A 23,098-nucleotide genomic window follows, 5' to 3' on the forward strand; every position below is an offset into this window, starting at 1 on the left:
ATATGAAAAATGATTGAATAAGAAGAGAGAAATGCCTTCTTTGTCCTTAAAAAGTTTCCTTTGAGAAAATTTGAAATATACTTTTAATTATTTAGAAATTTTCTTTCAAAAATATAAATAGGTAACAATTAATGGCATGTAAAGTAAACTATTATGAGAATGATAGTTTTTTCAAAAGTGGAGAAAATAAATTAATGAAGATCTGTGAGTTACATGTATTTTGAGTTGAACTTTGAAAATTATGGTCAGAGAAATATTTGTATATCAACCACTAAGCATTTGATAACCTGCATCCACTTTAATATAACCTTAGTCCTATGGTGTTTGATGTTAGTTTTCTTGCCTTATATAGGAACACAAGGTACTTTTGACTGGCACACCTCTCCAAAATACAGTTGAAGAACTCTTCAGTCTTCTCCACTTTCTAGAACCCTTACGGTTTCCTTCTGAGTCAACATTTATGCAAGAATTTGGGGATCTGAAAACAGAGGAACAGGTATCCCACTGGTCTTTATAACTAAAGATCTCAAACCTCCTGTTGTAATAATGGGTATGTGTGTGTGACTCAGTGTGTGTGTATGTTATGCATCTTTCCATCATTTTTTATGCAGGTACAGAAACTTCAGGCCATCTTGAAACCAATGATGTTGAGACGATTAAAAGAAGATGTAGAAAAGAAGTTGGCACCGAAGGAAGAAACCATTATTGAAGTAGAACTTACTAACATTCAAAAGAAGTACTACCGGGCTATCTTGGAGAAGAACTTTTCATTTTTATCTAAAGGAGCAGGGCAGACTAATGTACCTAACTTAGTCAATACCATGATGGAACTCAGGAAGTGCTGCAACCATCCGTATCTCATCAAAGGTAGCTGAGAAGGACTGCAAATACTCATAAATAGAAAAACTACAGTGCAGCTGAGGTGACCATTACAGGAAAGGCAGTAACCTCGTAATTCTCCACCCTGGTGTTTGGAGGAGTTACACGTGTTTAAGGATCAGTGGTGACCTGCACTGCTCACCACAGTGCCCCACATTAGTAGGCCAGGCTGCAGATGAAGGGTTGTGTTCAGTCTGACGTGGCCTGGCCTGGAGTTCCTCCTCACAGACTCACACAACAAAGCACACCTTTGAACCTCCACTTCACATACTGTTTTCTGATTTCTTTCCAGTCCAGATACCCCAATTAATGTCTCCCATTTTTTGTGCTGCAGTGATGTTATTTTTTTAAGCATCTTGGCAGGTTCTGCTGACCTTCTCTCTCTGTAGCATCTGAGCCTTCTCACTTATTCCTGGAATATACTCTCCAGCTCTCTTTACCCAAGACAAGTAGTTTCTTAGCCAAACAACTCACTCACTTGTAAACCTGGTTATGGCTAGTCAGGCTGAGAGAAAGCCCAGAGCTTCTTAGCGCTGATCTAGACTTGAGGAAATGTGAGTCCAGGACCTGTAACGTGACTTCTCTGCCTTTTTCCTATTTGTGTTGTTCTGAAAGCCACAGAATGCCTGTAGACACATCCAGATTAATTATGATCACCTTTCCGTGAGATGACTGTTAGGTTGGTCTTTACATATTAGATGTTTGTTTAAAAATATGTGTTTACTCACAGTTTTATGTATCTTTTCCTAATAGCATGCATTAAACATTTAGCAAACATAAATTCATATAAGGTTTATGTCAGGTGCCTGGGGAGATAAAAGATGCTTACGACATTGTTTATATCCTTGGTGGAATCAGTCTACTGTTGCTGGGTATTTAGCCACAAACATAAATAATCCCAATAAAAGCAGTGTACCTGCCATCAGAAAAATTTAATGTGCCGCTGTAGCACAGAGGAGTGCTAACTCTAATCATTTTTAAAAAGGAGGGGGTTGTGCACTTGTACACTGACGCTGTCTTCTCCCACTGCTTTGATAGGTGCTGAGGAGAAAATACTTGGAGAATTTAGAGATACGTATAATCCAGCCGCTTCTGATTTTCATCTTCAAGCAATGATCCAGTCTGCTGGTAAATTGGTCCTTATTGATAAATTGCTTCCCAAGATGAAAGCAGGAGGCCATAAAGTGCTCATCTTCTCGCAGATGGTGCGCTGCCTTGACATCCTGGAGGACTATCTCATCCACAAAAGGTAAAACACACCGTTCATCCACTGACTCGTGCTATGAATTATACTAAGTACCTGTTACTAAGTCTTTGCAGCGCTGTAATCCAGCTTTCCTCACGCTTTCATTTATCTAGATAGGAATCCTCTCAAATCTCTGAGCAAAGATTAGCTTCGGTTCATGTGCCAGGTGTTTTCCTGCCTATATATGTTGCCACAGAAGGCAGGTCTAAGGAGACTAAGAACTTTGCAAATTGACATGTTTGTTAACTTAAGAATGTCCTTATCAAGTGTACATTTTACTTGATTTGTAAATCTTGTGATTGTAATGACACTTGAGGTGGGCTTATATACAGCCAGCTTCAGTGTTGGAAACAGTGAATCAAAATCCTTTCATCATAAGATTTCTTTGCTATAATTAGAAATGAATTTGCACCTCCATGCATTATTTAAAATTTATTCATGCTTTAATCTTTTCCGTATTGTTTAGCATGGGTTTTTAATTTTGTTTTTTGCGCATGGCAGTGATAGACTTAAATATTATCTAATCAGTATTTAGATAAGTAGAATATTTTATCAGAATAAGATTCAATGTAAAAGGGAATTCTGGAGATTTAACCAGAGGTTTTAGTTTTAGTTCAGTGGATTTTGACCCTCCACAGATAAATGAAGATCTCTATTAGTTTATATTATCAGACATTATCTAGCTCATTTTCATTTTTCAATTTTATTGTGTCACTGTTCTGCTTCTTTGCCCTTATTTCAAAATTTGTTGTAGTCTCAATTTTATAGCTTGTAAGTAGAGGGAAGATTAAATTGCAAATTTCCTAAAAATAGCCATTGATTGCTTAATAGTAACGACTATAAAGATTCAGCATTCTGATTTGTCCTTGATAGATTATAGGTCACAAGCAAGTTTGTGAGTTGAGAGTGTAACATGATTGAGACAGAGAAACCTTTGTAACTTCTTGTATGAAATTTTGTGGAAATCTTTGCTTCTTATGAAAATGTTATTAAGAGATCAGTAAGGTAGTTTTTTGGACTACCTGGTGGAATGAAAATTTCAATTTATGAAACTGTATTCATTGTAATCATATTTTACCTTACACATCCAGGAATGCAGAAATTTTGCATCTTTATTTTACCTTGTATTTACTATTTAACATCAACTCCAGAAACCATAAAAACTAGTAAAATCATAGAAACTAGTTGGTAATATTGTTTATTAATTCTACAAAAATCATAATGTTACAGGACTGATGTGACTTTTGCTAAACTGTGTCTTCATTGTTATTATGTAATTTTATTGCATTTCATTTGATAGATATTTATATGAGCGAATTGATGGAAGAGTCAGAGGGAATCTTCGACAAGCTGCTATAGACAGATTTAGTAAACCTGATTCAGATCGCTTTGTTTTTCTTCTGTGTACCCGAGCTGGTGGGTTGGGCATCAACCTAACTGCAGCGGATACATGTATAATATTTGATTCTGATTGGAATCCTCAAAATGACCTTCAGGTAAATAAATTCCTTGGCTAGTAAAATGAAAATTTATAAAATTTCTATAACTTTCTGATAATACATCTCTTTTTTTAATTGACAGACTAACATGTATAAGAAATATATGTGCAAGTAAAGCAGATGGAATTTTTTTAGTTTTAAGTTAATGAAAATAAGTTATAATAAAATACTATGTTGGTTATATGTCTTACTAACTTGTAAAAAGCTTTACCTGCTACTTAAGTACAGTATTTACTCGCTTAAAGTATATTGTATAAATATGAGAAAGACCTAAGGTCTAAAGATAACTTATTTGTAATGAATAAAGTCTTAGAATTTTACTTCCTTGAAAGTAAGTATTTACATATCCTCTTTTCACCTTATCAATCATCGTACAATTTAGCATACATGGAATTGATATATACATAGGGTATCTCTTTATGAGTTACTATAATAGAAAATTAAGGTATACATTTCAAGTTAAGACTACACTTGGACTTCATAGAAATATTAGAGTAAATACAGTCAACATTTGCAGAAGATAGAAATCTAGGAAGGACATGAGACGAGAACAAAACATAAATTCCATCATTGTTCATGATGTGCTTAATTGTACTGCAGTTAATGTTATTTAAATAGATACAACGCCAAGTTGAGAATTGTTATTGAGAATATACCTGGCTGAAGAAAAGATAATGCTCAGACCTCTCATTTGTGTGGTATATGTAATCGAGTTCAAAATATTGACTTATCAGAATTTATAGATTAAACCAGGGACAAGCTCTTTCTGTAGAAGTCCCATCGGTAAATCTTTTTAGGCTCTATGGGCCATATAAGAGTCTGTCATCAAACAGTCTTTATTTTTATAGTTTTAAAATATAGAAATCATTCTTAGTCTGCCGGCAATAGTATGCCAGTCTCTGGGGTAAACCCAACCTAAGCTCAATTATTTGCCTCTGGAATGCATATTTATGCTAACAACTGCCTGTGGTGCGTGCTATGTCTAAAAGCTAATCTAAAATGGTCATGATAGAAACACGTTGGGGAACCTGAGGAGAAACCACTAGATTCCCCAACTTCTCCCTTTTAGTTGGGAGATAGATTTCTATTACTGCCGATGTCAGTCTAGTCTTTACAGGCGGATAAAAAATGTGGCCTCTTAGGCTTTCCCCAGGCCTGGCCCAAAGTTATTCAGTGACGATTCTGAGTTCCCAAGGGCACAGAGTGAATCTGGGTAGGACAGAGATGTCAACAAAGGGCAGAGTGTCATTTCCACCTACAAGTTTATAACCACAATTTATGGTTTAATCATCTGAAGATAATGGAAAGGTGATTAATTTGGGAGAAAGCCTATTGATTCTATAGAATCATTAGAATCAAGAATTAACATACAGATTTTTAGTTTGGTAGGAACTCAGTATAAAATAAGAAGCTATTATGTAATCTCTGATAGCTCCCTTTCCAGCATGTCTACATGTAAGATATTTTATTCTTTCTTTGTTTAAATAAAATTTAGGCCTCTGTAGTTATTCACCTTTGGTTTTTGCCTGCCTCAAAAACACTCAACAATATTGAAAAGGTTGCTGATAATGTGGCAGAAAAAAATTGGAAATTTAGGATTAAAGTTTAAGTTTAAAGGTTGACTTGCCAGTAGATAAAATTATCTACTCATAGAGTTTATTCTTGTTTAAAATTATATTTGGATGATACCTTCTTAGGGATTTATATTCTCTGCAATATAAGCTTAAATTTTAACTTATTATTCATTATGGAATCACTTCTCTTTCTATTAAGCTCTACATTTATTTTTAGAAAAAGGTTATATCTAATCCTATGGCAAAAGTATCTAAAAATTCTTGCATATTTTTGTTTGCCATCATGATAATTTACTATTAAATTCCTTTTATGTAATGCCTTTTGTGCTACTTTGTGAAATAAATTGAATCTATAACTTTCCATTTTTTATAGGCCCAAGCTCGTTGCCACAGAATTGGTCAGAATAAAGCAGTTAAAGTCTACCGACTAGTAACTCGTAATTCGTATGAGAGAGAGATGTTTGACCGCGCCAGTCTGAAGCTGGGTCTAGATAAGGCTGTGTTACAGAGCATGAGTGGAAGAGAGAGTAATGTTGGTGGTGTATGTATATTTTCTTTTTCACTTGGAATTTTTGTGTTTTGTTTGCATTTAATTTTACCTCAGTTAGCATATCATTTAATTCTGATCCATACTGAACGCTAAGTGGATGATCTAAATAAAGAGGCATTGTAGAATAGAGCTATGTTTAGATGGAACTTTTGATTCCTGTTCTGTCTGCAGAGCTTGTGTATTCGAAGAATGTGTTTTCAGGGTAGAAATTCTTTGCGTTTAGGACATTTGTATCATGGCATAGCAAACTAGAACTTGTGAACTTCTCTGGATTATTTCTGTAAACAGTTTTTCAAATTATCTTTTCAGTGTCAAACTACTGGCATTGGCTTTGTCTTGTTGTAAGTGATGGTTTGAGTCCTTTTTCCCCTTGAGATTGTTGTTTTTTTTTATCTTATGTGTGTAACAACTATAGAAAGAAGATACTAATGAATCTTAAGAGGTCACTTGCCCCATAAGTTTTTTTTTTTTTTTTAAAGATTTATTTATGCATACAAGAGCTGGGGTACAGGCCAGCGGTGTGGTGGGTAAGAGGATTCACCAGAGACAGAGTGGGAAACAGAACAGGCGGATCTACTGAAACACACTGCTGAGGGAAGCAGCGGGGAGACAGGAGAGGTCTACTGTGCCATGTGGGTTGCTCCCTGGCCCGGGATCGAACCCGTGCTGCAGTGTCTGTAGACAGCTTCATAGGTTGTGTCTTAACCCCTTGTGCCACCAGGGAGGCCCCCCATAATCTTTGTTTTAACCAAAACCACTTTAGGCAAATAGCAATTTTTATTATAAAGGTAATTAAGGAAGAGTCATCAATTACTCTGCATTCTTTAAGAAAATTCGCTCTTTTGTGTATTTCCTACCCACAAGACAATTTAAACATGGCCTCTGTGTTCTTGAACATTCTTAGGGAAACACCCTCGGTTTGTGAACTTAACAAGTATATTGTTACCAATATTATCTTCTCTTTAGATTCAGCAACTTTCCAAAAAAGAAATAGAAGATCTGCTTCGAAGGGGTGCTTATGGTGCCATTATGGAAGAAGAAGATGAAGGTTCTAAATTCTGTGAGGAGGACATCGATCAGATTTTACTACGTCGTACGAAAACTATTACAATTGAGTCAGAAGGACGTGGGTCAACATTTGCCAAGGTAACAGTGAGTTCTGTTTTATAAACCTACCAGTAACGTTTTCTACTAAGAATTTAACTGCCTCTTGCTCTGCCAGTTATTTGCAGAGCATATACCTAATGTTTAAATAAACTGAAATAGCTCAAAGGAAATACGTAATGCATTCTTTTCCTTCATTTTTTCTGACCTCATCAAATTTCACATGTTCTCTTCTGATCTTAGGAAATGGAGTAAGTGTAATAACTAGAAATAGTTTTAAGTATCAGAGTAGAGCATCTGATATCAAATTTAGAAATTAAAGAACATGTATGCCAAAGTCAGTGCAAAATAACAGTAATAGTATAAGAGGCAAAATCATCTTATAGTAACATAACTTCTTAAAGAAGAGAAACAATTTCTAATTTCATTTTGAATATTTGATTCTAATTGGGAGTGGTAAAGATTAGTTAGTCAATGTCTGAGTATCTCCTCTATTTGGAGAAAATATTTCTAACATTTATCATCTGCCTTTATAGTCAAGAGACATGGTAAACCTAAATCTTGCCGTCACCCAAAACTTCTTGCGCATAATTCAGTCCCACCTACACTGATTTGTATGGGTTTCTCCTTTCAACTTTACTTCCTTTCTGTTTTCCTGCTTCTCCATTCCCCCTCCCACTTTCAACCCAGAAGTATGTCTTTATCTCTGTGGAGAGCTCTGTGTCATGCAGATAGTGTTTGTGCTGTACCAGGAGTAACACCAGTCTGCAGAGGAGGGTTTTTTTCCTTGGGATCATTCAAGCTAATGAAATCATGTGTCAGGTACTAAATGCCAGCATGCTAAAATGAAGGGATTCTAGTTGCTGAGGAAAGTAAGGAAGGAAATGATTAATTCTACATAAAATGGGAGTGCAGAGAATTAGGAAAGCCTTTGCAGAGAAAATAATGTGAACTGAGCCTTCAAGGAAGTGTGAATTTCATGTGTTACAAATAAGGAACACATAAATGAATCATGTTGCTAAACTACAAGGAGGATTTCAAGGAATATAGCTTGGACAATGTATGGATGCACAGGGTGAATTAAATGGAAATAAAAACGAAGGGGTGAGGGAAGTTGGGCCCAAATTGTGATAGGTTAAAAAAAAAATAAAAGCAAAACAAACCATTTTGTGGAATTTAAGCTTGATCCAGAGGCCATTAAAAAGCTTTTAAAGCCCTTCAAGCAGAAAATGGACATAATGTGATCTAGTTTAGAAATTTAACTCCAGCAGCAGTGTAGAAAATGAATTTGAAAGGAGAAAGACTTAGAGGCAGAGAAACCAGAGAAGAAGCTTAATAGGAAACGGTAATGGTGAACTAGGGTAATGGTTAAACACTTCAATCAGGAGGAGTGGATGGCCAATTAGAAATGTGTGGAAGTAGTCAAAAATGACTTGAAGGAGTAACTAGGAGTAACTAGGAGGGTCATGATGTCATTAAATAAGAAAAAGAATGCAGGGCCTCCCTGGTGGCTCAGCGGGTTGAGCACAGTGCTGTGAAGCTGTCCGCAGCCTCTGCAGGGCCGGTTAGATTCCCAGCCGGCCAGGGAGATGCCCACATGACGCGGCAGACCTCTCCTGTCTCGCCCGCTGCTCCCCTCAGCAGTGTATTTCAGTCTGTCCGCCTGTTTTGCTCCCCACTCTGTCTCTGGTGAATCCTCTCACCCTCCCGCACTCTGGCTGGTACCCCAGTTCTTGTATAAATAAAATAAATCTTTAAAAAAAAAAGGAAAAAGGAAAAAGAATGCAAAAGTAGGAATTCACATGGAGAAAAAAATATTGGAACAGTTGTATTTAAGGATTTACAGGGCATCCAAGCAGAGATATTCAGGAGAACGAAATTAGTAAATGGCTTAAAGATAATGCCTAATTACCTAGGATATAATCAAATGGTAAATATCTTTTTTCCCCCCATGGTTCTTATTTATTTATTTATTTATTTATTGCACCATTGTTCATTTTTAAACAATATTTGCTACCCTCAGGTGCAGTCCCCATAGAGTTTCCTTCCCCAAGGCGCCCGTGCACCATCACCTCAGTCCCCGGTGCTCCTCCCTCTCTCCCTCGGATCCCTCTCCCTCCTCCTCCCCTGCAGGATGTCTCTGGTTTATCATTGTCTGTTTTTGCTTTGTTGTGTTTTGTACTGTTATTATTTTTTTACACTGATGTCTTATTTGGTTCCCGTATATTCCTGCTATAAGTGAAACCATCCGATATTTTTCTTTTTCCTTCTTGCTTATTTCACTGCACATAATTCCTTCTAGCTCCATCCACGTTGCTGCGCATGGCATGAGTTTTATCTTTTTTTGATTGCTGAGTAATATTCCATTGTGTATATATGCCACGTCTTCTTGGTCCAGTCATCTATTTTTGGGCATTTGGGTTGATTCCAGGTTTTACCTATTGTGAATAGTGCTGCAGTAAGCATATGGGTAAAGGTGTTCTTTTGAATCACTGTTTTTGTGTCCTTTGGGTCGGTCCCTAGCAGTGGAATTGCTGGATAGTACGGTAGCTCCATGTTTAGCAGACTGAGGAACCTCCAGACAGCTCTCCATAGTGGTTGGACCAGTTTGCACTCCCACCAGCAATGTAGGAGAGTTCCTTTTTCACCGCATCCTCGCCAACATTTGTTGTTGCTAGTTTTTTTGATATGTGCCATTCTTACTGGTGTAAGGTGGTAACTCAGTGTGCTTTTGATTTGCATCTCCCTGATTGTATGGCATGTTGAACATTTTTTCATATGCCTGTTGGCCGTTTGCATTTCCTCTTTGGAGAAATGTCTTTTAAGTTCTTCTGCCCATTTCTTGACTGGATTGTTTACTTTGTTAAGTCATATGAGTTCTTTATATATCTTTGTGACCAGTCCCTTATCAGTTGTATGGAGTGCAAAAATTTTTTCCCAGTCAGTGGGGTGTCTCTATTTTGGTTAATGTCTCTTTTGCTGTGCAGAAGCTTTTCAGTTTGATGTAATCCCAGCTGTTTATCTTTTCCCTGACTTTCTTTGCTTTGGGTGATGAGTCTAAAGATGTTACTGAGATGTATGTCTTGTAGTGTTTTACCTATATTTTCTTCTATGTATTTTATGGTTTCAGGTCTTAAGTCCAGTTCTTTTATCCTTTTGAGTTGATTTTTGTGCATGGTGAGAGATAGTGGTCTACTTTCATTTTTTTGCATGTAGTGGTCCAGTTTTCCCAGCATCAAATCCCAGTAAATATCTTCATTAAAAACTACAACTTGATAGAATTTAAAGTACAGAAAATGACATTAAAGTATCATGTCTCTACTGCTTATTTTATGAAACACTTTTATGACTTTTCTTTCAAGTGGCATATCTACATATAAGGACTTCAGTTACAAATAATGCTTATTTTTAGGTTACATTGCTGAATTGTATATATAAACTTTTCTTCCAACTAAAAGATTTTATAATTTCTGTAATACTAAGAAAATATGTCATGCATTTTCTTCTTTTGTTTCTCTGAAATTCTCAAATTTTTTACAATGATCATGAAGATTTTTATAAAACAGTTTTTTCAGATAAAATCAGTGACTAATTTTTCTTTATTTACCAGATATTGTATTGCATTTTTTAGGCGATGTATTTGTCTAAAAATGTGATGGAAATAAAGGAGTTTCTCAGAAAATGATCTGTATAGGACAAGCAGATTTGAAATTCTTGTTCTAACCTAATTTCTTAGTATTCACATAGTGTTTGTAGAAATCATATTTTTCCTGTATAGTTTCTGGGCCAAAGGATTCATTCTTGCTTATCAAAAGTTTAAGTTAAGCAACAGCAGTAACTTATTTAACTGCTCATAAAACTCTAGCATGTGTCGACATTAAGCCTTTTGCTTTGAGCAGGTGCTATGCTGTGTTTCAGAACATTGACTTTAAAACATCCTTTGAATTTATGTGTGGATGCTGAATTCAAATTCTACGCACTGTGAATGTGAGAAGATAATGTTTCAAATATACTTTGAATTATTTCTCCTCTAAGTTCCAAAACCTTTTGAAAAACTACCATTTTGTATTTCAGGCAAGTTTTGTAGCATCTGGAAACCGAACAGATATTTCTTTAGATGATCCCAACTTCTGGCAGAAATGGGCTAAAAAGGCAGAAATAGATATAGATGCCATCAGTGGCAGAGTAAGTATTTCTTTCTCTTAAAGAAATTACGTGTTTAGATACTTTGGTAATATTGTAATATTTTAAGGTGTCCAACTGTATAGTTATTGAAATAAATTTTATCTGAGTAATAAATTGATGTGAAATAGATCACATTGTGTCACACATGGCTTCAATTTAATGCTTCTCTTGTTTGACAGTAACATGTTATATTACAATGTTTTAGTATAGGACAAGTTTATTTTCAATATTATTTACAATCTTAAAATTATAATTGTTTTTAAAATGTATTAATGTCTTCAAAACATGGATTATTCTCCCTTTCCTCTTTACCTTGTTTTCCTGGTGTCAGATCCCACTAATGACCATCTAGTCAATTACAAAATAAGGAAAAAAGCTGTCAAGAAAGTGGCATTTTAAAACTTTCTTTTATAACTTCCCTTTCAAGTGAGAAAGAAAGGGCCATAAAGCTAAAATGAAATTCATGGAACTGATTATAATGTAAGACATACTTTGGTGAATCCTCTCACCCTCCACAACTCTGGCCTGTACCCCAGTTCTTGTATACATAAATAAATAAATCTTTAAAAAAAAAAATCATAAGACATAAGTGAGCATAAGGCTCACTTAAGACCTCACCTCATAGCAGCTGAGAGGAATCAGTGTTAGATTCCTCAGCAGAGCTTTACCTGCTACCAACCGACTGCTCAGTGATTTAAGTGTTTTTTATTTAAGCCTTGATTCATGGGGTTTATTTTGACAGACTTCTTAGATGTAAAACTTTACAGTGCAGAATATCAGCATTGCCATACATAATTATTTTGGAATGATTTTTGGAAATATGTGTAATTCTATGAGAAATTTTAAAAGACAGTTATTAAAATATTATTATTTGCATATGGCATGTTTATGTGCCTAAAAAGGCAGTGGAATCTGCAAATTACTACTGAAATTAAATAGCAAAAGCAAAACAAGTAACTTTCCAGGGGAGAAACTGAGTAATGGAAGCTAATAGCAGCAGTAGTAAGACCTGTTAACAGTATGTGCCTCCTGAAATTTCATGTCCTGTCCACACAGCGTTGTGTTACAGGATCTTCTGATTTTCCGCCATCTCCAGCTTCACTTGGAAGCTTCCTGGAGTGCCCTGCCAGGCCCTGACACTCTTCACATATAGTGCCGCTGCTCTGGCTGCCTACCAGCATTTCTTTCTAGAATCAGGCGGATTCACTGAAATACACTGCTGGGGGGAACATCGGGTGAGACAGGAGAGGTCTGCTGTGCCAGTAGGTCAGCTCCCTGGCTGGGGATTGAACTCGTGCTGCAGGGGCTGCGGATAGCTTCATAGTGCTGAGACTTTACCCCTTATGCTTCCAGGGAGGTCCCCTTTGTATCTTCTTGTATCAAAAAATATTTTGACCTAAATAGCATATATTTGTCTACACATTATTCCGACCCTCACTGCTTCTGCCTTCTGAGCAAAATGATGTCTTACTCAGCTTTGTATTCATAGCCCATAACACAGTGCCTTAGAGAAATATCTCCATAAAGGTAAAAAAGCGTATCAGCTTAAGTTTTCTTCAGTGAATTAAACTGTATTGAATCAAGTGCAGCTGAATATACTCACTGCCTTGCTTTTTTGCATATCAGTGTAACTCATTTGGAAAACACTGAAACATATCTCTGTATCTATAAAATATTAATATCCTTTGACCAATATTTCTCAATATTTCCCTTTTGGACTCATCTTTTGGCTAGATTTAGCTCCCAAGATTTGATTTAGTATTATTGATTTTAACAATTGAAAAAATCTAAATTATGAATTAATTAAAGAATATTATGCATCAATTCAGTCTAAATATTTCTGATTATCACAGAAGCACAATAATTTTCATATTAATAAAGTCAAATATCAAATTCCTTCTTGTCCAATGATTGTAATGTCATAATATTATATACATATGGTAATCAGACTTTTAAAGGGGTATAAAAAGTTTTAGGTTAGTAGGTTTTTCCCTGGCTTCATGTAATGACTTTGTTTGTGTGGTTGGAAAGGTGAAAATATTTAAGCCAAATAGACCTCCAAAGTAATAGCTTTGAAATTTTACAGAACAGCTTGGTGATCGACACCCCAAGAATTAGGAAACAAACAAGACCCTTTAGTGCCACAAAAGACGAGTTGGCTGAACTGTCTGAAGCGGAGAGTGAAGGAGAGGAAAAGCCAAAGCTGCGGAGGCCGTGCGACCGCTCCAGCGGCTACGGGAGGACCGAGTGCTTCAGGGTCGAGAAGAACCTGCTGGTCTATGGGTAAGTGTTGTTCCTGTTCTTTATTGTTCGGAGTCACAGAAAACAAGCCCTGTATTCTAGGATACTTTCATATTGTTGAAATCACTGTCTTAAAATACCCTGAATTCTATGCTTCACATATATTTATTAGCAAAATGATGGAATTTCCTAAGTTTTTGATTATAAATTGATCGCTGAAGTCAGTGTCCCTGGTGCTCTCAGATGTGCATATACAACAATAACTATAAAAGGGATGTTATCCACTCTGAGTAGAGTAGGCTAGAAATTACTGTGCTGTGACTCTCCATTTTACTAGTGGGGTAAAAATTTTTTTTCCTATTAATGACCACATACGTTTTTTGTACTTTTCAGGCCTTTTATTCATGAATTATGTTTCTCTCTAGAACTTGACTCAGTGTTAATGTAATTTCACCTTTTTTTAACTAGGTGGGGCCGGTGGAGAGAAATTCTATCTCATGGCCGTTTTAAAAGGCAACTAAATGAGCATGATGTAGAAATAATTTGCCGGGCCCTCTTAGCATATTGCCTTGTTCACTACCGGGGAGATGAGAAAATTAAAGGGTTCATCTGGGACCTCATTACTCCAACTGAAGATGGGCAGACACGAGAGCTACAAAACCATCTAGGTAAGAACTCTGTTTTGTTTTCTTTTTAGTTATGTAAGTAGTACTTCTTTTAGTGCCCTAGCAAGTATTTAAATCAGTATAGCTAATGGTAAAGAACAGTAACCTTCATCCTCAACTTCAGGAAGTACCAGTGTTATCATTTGCTGGGTTTTACACATTGTTATCAAGTAGTACCAGATTATTGGCCCTCAGTAGCCTTAGAGATCTTTCCATTTGTGGTCATGCAGCTGTGTCTCACCTTCATACTTGTGCTCTAATAAGCCATAGTATGAGGATTTCATAATGGGTATTAGTAATAAATTCTCATAAATGTTAATATTGGGTATTTAGGATGTTTCAAATTTTAGACAATTAAAAACAAGTGTCAGTGGGGGCCTCCCCAGTGGCGCAGCGGTTGAGCGCTGGGTTGCGAAGCTGCCCGCAGCCTCTGCAGCGCCCGTTCGATCCCCAGCTGCTCCCCGGCCTGCGGGGGAGGGTCCCACATGGCGTGCAGACCTCTCCTGCCGCCCACTGCTCCCCTCAGCAGTGTACTTTGGTCCTTCTGCCTGCTCTGCTCCCCACTCTGGCTCTGGTGAATTCTCTCACCCTCCCGCGCTTCTGACTGTACCCAATACTTGTATAAATAAAAAAAAGAAAAGAAAAAACAAGTGTCAGTAGTGAAGACGTTGGGAGCATTCTTTCTTGGGAGCAAGAATAAATCTTTTGCCGAAGTAAATATCAAGAAATGGAATTGCTGGAGCACAGCATGAATACATACATTCTTGGTACCTGAAAAGCGATCTATAGATTAATGGCATCTGCTTCTCTTGGGGACTCTGGAAAAATGCAGATTCTTAGGCTTCACACTTACTGACTCGAAGTCTGCCTTTTAACAAACTCTTTAGCAATTAGATATGTTAGTATTCAGGAAATAGATTTGCAAAAAAAAAAAAAAATTGCTGTCCAGTGTGACTAGCAATTAACAGTCATTTCAGAGGAATATACTAGTACTTTTTTCTCCAAAACCATGCTAACAGAATGTTCTTTTCTGCATAAAATAATTCCTTTATAGTGTAAAATAATTCACATTTCTATAAAGATAAAAAAGATTACAATGTCCTTACACTTGTGTGAAAACTTTGCTCTACTTAATCAACAAATGCTTGTGAAGTGTCTGCTTCTTGTGCAAGATATTAGGAAGTTAAGACGAAAATAGATAAACAAAATCTCTGAGCTCAGGTCATTCTGGCCAGGAAGATAAAACATATAAGAAAGTAGATAAATGAATTACGTAATTACAGACTGATGGGTCCTGGGAAGTAAGTGAATGCTGGCTGAGATGAGGGGCAACGCCAGGAGGCTGTATCAGGTTTAGGCGCTCACTAGAGGCTTTCCTTAGCAGAAGGCACTGATGTTCATGGAAAGAACTGACTTCTGGTCCAGACCGAAGATCCACACAAATGCAATTGCACTCTTCCTTGAAAACTGCATTAACATGCAATTTATGGAAGGAAAAAGAAATTTTGAGAAATTAAGCTTGCAAAATTCTGCAGAACGAAAGGCTTAGTTTCTTCAACAAATAAACAGTGGGAGGAGAGGAAGTGGAGAGGGTCTCTATAAAGATGTGGTTTCCAGCAGAACATGATTTTGTGCTTCAGTTGGGCTTCCACCCCAGCTTGTCAAAACTTGGAGCATGTTACTGGCATCTAGTGGATAGAGGCCTAGGGAGCACAGAAAGGACAGTGGCGTCCCAAATGCCAATAGTGCTGAGATTGAAAACCCTAATACATACCCTAAAAGAGATTTAAGAGACCTCAGCTAATTGCAGTGTGTGGGCCTTAATTTGGATGCTGATGGAAATGAATACCCCAGGGAATTTTTTGTTTTATTATCTTTATTAGATCATAGTAAGTGTGAATACCAAATATTAAGGAAATATTATTGTGTTTCCTAGGGCTTATAGAGATATTGTACTTTTTTTAAGGAAAGCCTAATCTTTTGCATATCACTAAAAGATACTCGGATATTAATGAAATAATTGAAGTCTTAGACTTACTTAAATAATAAGGGTGGTTGGGAAGTGAACAGGGTATAAATGAAACAAAATTGGCCATGAGTTGAAAATTATTTAAGTTGGATCATGAGCTTGGTGGTTCATCTATTATTCCATCAATTTTTGTGTGTGTGTTTAATTCCATTGTTTAAAAATGTATAGGCATAAATTCTCTAAAGTGGACCAAATGGGAAAGGAAATAGCAACGAAATTTTGGAAACTAGAATCAAATAGGTCAGTGGTAACTTATTCAACCACAGAAAGCTGAATCTTAAGTCAGCAATGCAAAAGGCAACCAGCTCTTCTGCTTCAGAGCCTGCCTAAAAGACCCAGGGGTTGTGACATCAGACTCTCTGAAAATGGCTATTGAAGGCTGGAGGCTTTGATTAAAAGTTGTTTCAAAGGGGGTGAGATCTATAAACGCCATCTTAAACTCCATGGAGGTAGGATGAACCTTGACTGAAAGACGATGAAATAGAGGATCTCTGAGTAGCATTGGGAGCTGTGGTTTGGAGCTACTAGATGAGCATTAAGTGAATCGAGTAGACTGGACAATACATACTCAAGAAGAGTATGGGAGGAGGTTTGTGACGAATCTCACCAGACCCAAATCTAAAGATACTGACAGGGCAATCAGTTGGATTATCCTTCAGTGAGTCAACAGTAGGTCAGCTCCACCCATCCAGATTACCTGTCACCTTTTCACACCGTCATTAAATAAGAGCAAACCACCAAGAGTATCAGACTTCTAAGGAAAATCACCAGCATGAAAGATAGAGTCTGAAAACGAATCATTAAAATGAACTTGGAGGAAATAAGGATTATGAAAGGAGAAGGTGACTTTTTTTAAATCAGTTATAGACTTCAGTTGTACTGATTAAAAGAAAAATCAGGTACTGTGAACTGTTCACAGCACAGACAGACCAATTATCAGTAATAAATTAACATGTAGCAGAAATTAAATAGTAAATAGAAGGGTTAAATGATGAATCTGAGAAAACTTTGTTAGGAAAAAGTTTAAAAATACATACCATCTATAGATTTTAGTAGGAAGTTAATAGATGGCTATTTTAAAACTTGTACTGTTTAATTTCTTTTTTCAAAGAGATTATTTATTCATACAAGAGCTGGGGTACAGGCCAGAGGTGCTGGGGGTGCTGAGAGGATTCACCAGAGATAGAGTGGGGAACAGAATAGGCGGAGCACGTGAGACAGGAGAGGACTGCTGCACCATGTGGGTTAGCTCCCTGGTTGGGGATTGAACTTGTGCTGCAGTGGCTGTGGATTGCTTCATAGTGCTGAGACTTAATCCCTTGTGCACCAGGCAGGCCCCTGTGCTGTTTAATTTCTAAACCAATAGGACTAAACACTATTAACACAGAACAAAAAACAAAATTTAAGTTAGAAGGCATTGATTGGATAAAAAAAGATAACTACATAATTTAAAAAAACAGTCCTTTAGAAAAGATATAACAAGTATGAACTTGTGTATGCCAGACAATATAGTATCAAAATATAAAACTGCCAAGTTATAAAGAGAAATGAATATTTCTACATAGTATTTTTATTTATCATTTTGATGAAACTTCCACTTGGTAGAATACAAGAAAAAGATACATGAGACAAGAATTGAAAGGAGAAATCAAAATTGCATTATGCACGGTTAATGTAATTAATGTAAGTGAAACAGCTCAAGCGTTGATTAATAAATGAGATCGTATGGACTTTTACATCGCAATTAAAATTGGTGAATTAGAGGGCCTCCCCGGTGGCGCAGCGGTTGAGCGCTGGGTTGAGAAGCCGCCTGCAGCCTCTGCAGCGCCGGTTTGATCCCCGGCTGCTCCCCGGCCACCGGAGGAGGGTCCCACATGGCGCGCAGACTTCTCCTGCCACCCGCTGCTCCCCTCAGCAGTGTCCTTCGGTCCTTCTGCCTGCTCTGCTCCCCGCTCTGGCTCTGGTGAATTCTCTCACGCTCCCACACTTCTGACTGCCCAGTGCTTGTATAAATAAATAAATCTTTAAAAAAAAAAAAATTGGTGAATTAGAAGCTCGTGGTGAATCATGGACAAATCTCACATATATAATCTAGTGAATAACAAGACAAATCACATGTATAATAGGATGTCTAAAAGCAAGCATTTCCACAGCACGTCATAATAATAGAAGTAAGTATGCATGGAATGAGAAAACATTCAGGGTAGTGTTACCGCCTGGAAGGAAAACAGAATTAGACTTCAGCTGTGTACTATCTCCTTTAATAACAAAACTGAGAAAATACAGACTATGTTAAGATTAAGAGTGAAAATACTTTGTTTTTGAGATAGTATGTTTGAAACTAAAAATCAGAGCCATTCATTTGAGGTGCACAGTTGCTGGGTGTTTGGGGGAAATTGTGTCAATATGTGTGTAAAATCACTATACTGATGTTTCCCGTGGTTGAGTTAGTTTTAATGCCATTAATATGTGAAGATCTCGTTAGAGAGAGCACACCGCAAAGTCTTCAGAAATTTCTTGCATTGGAAAAAGTGTTTCAAGATGCAGATCTTTATACAAATTATCACTGACTTCATGTGTCCTCCTCATTTCAACAGGCCTGTCGGCACCTGTTCCCAGGGGGCGGAAAGGGAAGAAAGTAAAGACTCAAACGAGCTCATTTGATATACAGAAAGCAGAGTGGCTTCGAAAATATAATCCTGAGCAGCTGCTTCAAGATGAAGGCTACAAAAAGCACATAAAACACCACTGTAATAAGTAGGTAGTGGGATAGTTTTAAAAGAACTTGTTGAAAAATACTTTTCTGGATTTATTAAGCAGTCTTGAAAGCATGCTGACTTCGGGCTGCGGAGGCAGCGTGGTCTATGGCCAGTCCTAATCTTAATCTTGCAGAGTCCTTCAGCAAGTTGTGACACCTCGTATATCACTCTTTTTATCAACAGATAGAGAAATAAAGCTGGCTTCTCATTATATCTTACTTGGATAGTAAATGGAGATAATGAAGATTTTGGCGAAAACTTATTCTTTATATATGTGGTAATGAGTTTTATCTAGTCAGAAGTTCTATTTGTTATAAAAACTGTATGCAAGTTCTTTTCTCATTTTAACCCCATGATTAATATCCTTGTGTCTTTTGATTTCTTTTCCCTCATTTTTAGAGTTTTGCTCCGTGTAAGAATGCTGTATTATCTAAAGCAAGAAGTCATTGGAAATGAGTGCCAGAAAGTATTTGATGGAGTTGATGCAAGGTAAATGACAACATGTTTACATTTATTTTTTCAGTAAGTTGAGACAAAAGTTACATCCCCAGAAAATTCTCTGTTAAGTGGCTTCCCACCCTACCACCCCCCCCACCCCCCCAGTAATGACTGGGCTGAACATTTCATGGAGAAGAGACACACTGAGATCAGAGCTATCTTCCTTTCTGCTTGCATTTGTGTCTTAAGGTTACCCTTGTACCTTGTACCTTGTCTCTTCCCCTTTAAGGTTTTTACTCCTGCAGCAGTCTCCTTGTTTGCTAAGACGTGGTTTTCCCCCTTTACTGAATCGTCTGCTGGCACATGTACAAGCCTTTGTATCATTCACTTAGGAGAGAAAAGAAATTCCTGTAACAGTACGTCCCACCACCTACCATGCTTTGCTCTGCTTCCCTTCACAACACACTTCTTTAAGCAGGTGTCTATGTTTATTGTTTCTGCCTCTTCACCTTCTGTTTTCTCTTCAGCCCGTTCCAGTTAATCTTTTATCCCCACTATCTTGCTGAAATGGTTCCTAGCAAGGCCGCTCGTGACAGAGAATGCAGTCATTCTCCAAGCTGCTGTGCATGCCGGGCAGCCTCTGTGGGCTTCTGCGCTACCATGCCCTCCCAGCTCCCCTGCCAGCACTGCTCCTGCGTGTCATTCTTCTGTGCTATCTTTTTCCTCATTGTTGTTGTATTTTGGAAATATAGGACCTCCCCCTTCAGGCGTAATCACCGTGGTGTACCCACTACCAGAGCACCCACAGTGATCTGTGATCGCTGCCCATCCTATTGCCTCCCCTCCTTCTCTACCCACTAAGTGAATGTCTCTTAATCTTTACAAATCAGGAGAAAATTCTACCTCAGATGAGAATCACCATGTTTCTGGCCTAGAGTGCCACCGGGTGGCTGGCAATGGAACTACCTGTCCCACTCAACCACCCTCCCCTCTCCCTGGGAGCAGGCCCCAGAGTTCTCTCCTCTTTCTTTTATCTGTCAGTTCTTATGCTTTGTTCCTCGTCAGAAACTCAGTCAAATGTAAATATCTTCTCTAACTGTATTTTTCTTCATCTCTTACTAAACTTTTGCCATATCACAGGAAACTCATTCTTTTCCTATTTTGCTTTACTAAGCTAGAAAATACTATGAATCATACCCTCCCGGTTTTAAGCAAAATTAGACATCATAAAGTGTTCATTTAAATGTCAAAAAAATTAAGGATCTAGAGAAAGGTCTCCATCCATGTCTCCATATTCTTGGATTTAAAATGTTTTCTGCTGGAAAAAAAGACTTACAAAACATAAAAATAACTTCTTACCCATTTTTTATATCTTATTTATAGAACTTATAAGGCTTTCTTTTTCTTTGTGCTTAGGACTGTTGATTCATTTTATGGTAATCGTTGACATTGTGCAGTTTTGTAATTTTCATTAATGGTAATTGCAGAAAAAATAGTGATGAAATAAAATCTTAAAATCTCTTTTTTTTTTTTTAAAGATTTATTTATGCATACAAGAACTGAGGTACAGGCCAGAGGTGGGGGAGTGAGAGGATTCACCAGAGACAGAGTGGGGAACGGAACAGGCAGATTGACCAAAATACACTGCTGAGGGGAGCAGTAGGTGAGACAGGAGAGGTCTGCCCTGCCATGTGGGTTTTTCCGTGACCAGGGATCGAACTCATTCTACAGAGGCTGCAGACAGCTTCATAGGTTGCATCTTAAGCCCTTGCGCTACCAGAGAGGCCCAAATCTTAACTTCTTTTTCTTAAAAACCAAGTGCTTTACAAGTTTGGTAAAGTTTAGCCTCCTCTTCGACTTGTTTGTAATAATTGATGATTTTTATTTTTAAGTGACATTGATGTTTGGGTCCCAGAACCAGACCACTCAGAAGTGCCTGCTGAATGGTGGGATTTTGATGCTGATAAGTCTCTCCTTATCGGAGTTTTTAAGCATGGTAAGTGAGAAAGTAAGGTTGGCGTCATCTCCTTTGTATAGTGTAATTCAAGTAGTTCTGTTTCTTGATTTCCTCTTAACAGCTTTTCTTACCAAAAAAAAAAAAAAGTTAAAAACCGATGTTGAGATTAATTCCCTGTGGCTTTGTATATCATCAAAGCCCACACTACCACAAGGCCATGTTTACTGCATACGTGACCTGCTCATCTTCTGGACATTTGTCTCACACAACTTCCTCTCCCAGGAAGAGTTCTTACACGATGTATGTTTATATGGGAGATCAGTTTTTCTTTTCTTTTTTTTTTCTTTCATTTTAACTGGTAAATGTAATCTAATTTTTTAAGTATACATATTGCCAGATTGTGTAATGTTTGTGATAATTTTTAGAAAAGATCTTTAAGTTGTATCATTTTATCATTGTCTCTGTCATCCAAGAACAGCATCCACCATAAGCTTAAGGAATGCTTGTGTTTTGCTCCTTTTTAATTTCATAATTGCTGACCCCTCCAGGTTATGAAAAATATAACACTATCCGAGCAGACCCGGCGCTGTGCTTCCTGGAGAGAGTGGGCAAACCCGATGAGAAAGCAGTGGCTGCAGAACAGAGGGCAAACGACTATATGGACGGGTGTGTGCATTTCATTGTCTCACGTTCTCTGAGTATCACTGCCACCATCAGCGTGTTCTCCATCAGTGATACTTATCCTTAAAAACAGAGACGCAGGAGTATTGGAGTCGACAGTCTGAATGTGCTAATGATACTACAACATATGTCAGCACTAAGCTAACAGAGTGTGTTCAAGGAAGAGACTGGGTCTTTTGATGAACACTTCATTTACCCACTCTTTATGGTCTTGAACTTTACAGCCATAAAATCCTAGGGCCCTAAAAGGGAAAAAAAACTAAGAATATTACAGTTGAAGAGAAATAACAATGTTGATTGTACCTGCCATAAAACCTTTACTGTCTTTATTTTCTTACCAAAAGAGAAAGTTAAACTGTGTTGCGCTTAGTAACCCCACATTTGCAAGTAAACTTGGGAGTAAGAGTCAATCATGGGCCTCCCTCGTGGCGCAGTGGTTGAGCGCTGGGTTGTGAAGCTGCCCTCAGCCTCTGCAGCGCCATTTCAATCCCCGGCCACCGGGCGAGGGTCCCATATGGCGTGCAGACCTCTCCTGCCACCCGCTGCTCCCCTCAGCAGTGTACTTCATCAGTCTGCCTGCTCTGCTCTCCCCTCTGGCTCTGGTGAATTCTCTCACCCTCCCGTGCTTCTCACTGTACCCAGTGCTTGTATAAATAAATAAATCTTTAAAAAAAAAAAAAAGTTAATCAGAGGCATCTTTCTTCTGACTTGCCTTTATGCTATGACTTTGGCTCTTCTGGCTAGAGAACAGAGACTTTTAAAATATACTGAAAAGTTCTTCCAACAAGATTCCATTTGTTTCTATGGTCAAGAGAAATTTTTAAGTCTGGTCATTAATTATAGCATTTCTCGATAATTTAACAGGGATGTGGAAGATCCAGAATACAAACCTGCCCCAGCTCTCTTTAAAGATGACATTGAGGTATGATTTGGATCATATTTTAAAATCCTCAACTCTGATTATTCCGTAGCTTCTTTTGCTTGCTTTTTCTTTTATGTATTTTTCCTTTGTATATTTTCTTTATACATTGTTGTCTGTCCCTAAGGAGGTTATCTTAGTTAGTGATCAACTTGGCTTGCCAGACATCCCAAATCATCTTTGTGGATTTGCCTGATCTCCCTTTCTAGACATGCTGAAGGCTGTTTTGGACATGTGGGTGACATGGAGCTTGCCCACACACCACACGGCTGGGAACTGAGAGACAGCACGCAGGTCAAAACCCCAAAGTAGGGTGAGGACCCGTGAGGAAAGGTTCACAGCAGCAGACAGAAACTGCACCTACATAAAGGG

The 23,098-nt window shown here is 37.7% G+C and overlaps 1 protein-coding gene across 11 annotated transcripts in view; it reads left to right on the forward strand.

Annotated features, from left to right (window-relative positions):
• Positions 1-23,098, forward strand: part of CHD9 (chromodomain helicase DNA binding protein 9) — a 184,272-nt gene that overhangs the window by 132,966 nt on the left and 28,208 nt on the right. For all 11 annotated transcript variants that reach the window (XM_054696865.1, XM_054696866.1, XM_054696863.1 and 8 more), the window contains 14 exons: positions 353-496; positions 612-867; positions 1,918-2,128; positions 3,426-3,621; positions 5,572-5,739; positions 6,715-6,894; positions 10,927-11,037; positions 13,124-13,320; positions 13,747-13,946; positions 18,570-18,729; positions 19,131-19,220; positions 21,062-21,165; positions 21,675-21,792; positions 22,672-22,729. In XM_054696865.1, the coding sequence (XP_054552840.1) occupies positions 353-496; positions 612-867; positions 1,918-2,128; positions 3,426-3,621; positions 5,572-5,739; positions 6,715-6,894; positions 10,927-11,037; positions 13,124-13,320; positions 13,747-13,946; positions 18,570-18,729; positions 19,131-19,220; positions 21,062-21,165; positions 21,675-21,792; positions 22,672-22,729 (2,193 nt within the window). The remainder of the gene's footprint in view (positions 1-352; positions 497-611; positions 868-1,917; positions 2,129-3,425; positions 3,622-5,571; positions 5,740-6,714; positions 6,895-10,926; positions 11,038-13,123; positions 13,321-13,746; positions 13,947-18,569; positions 18,730-19,130; positions 19,221-21,061; positions 21,166-21,674; positions 21,793-22,671; positions 22,730-23,098) is intronic.

This window comes from Talpa occidentalis, unplaced genomic scaffold (assembly GCF_014898055.3).
Source record: "Talpa occidentalis isolate TD23 unplaced genomic scaffold, MPIMG_talOcc4v2.1 talOcc4.17, whole genome shotgun sequence".
Taxonomy (NCBI): Eukaryota; Metazoa; Chordata; class Mammalia; order Eulipotyphla; family Talpidae; genus Talpa; species Talpa occidentalis.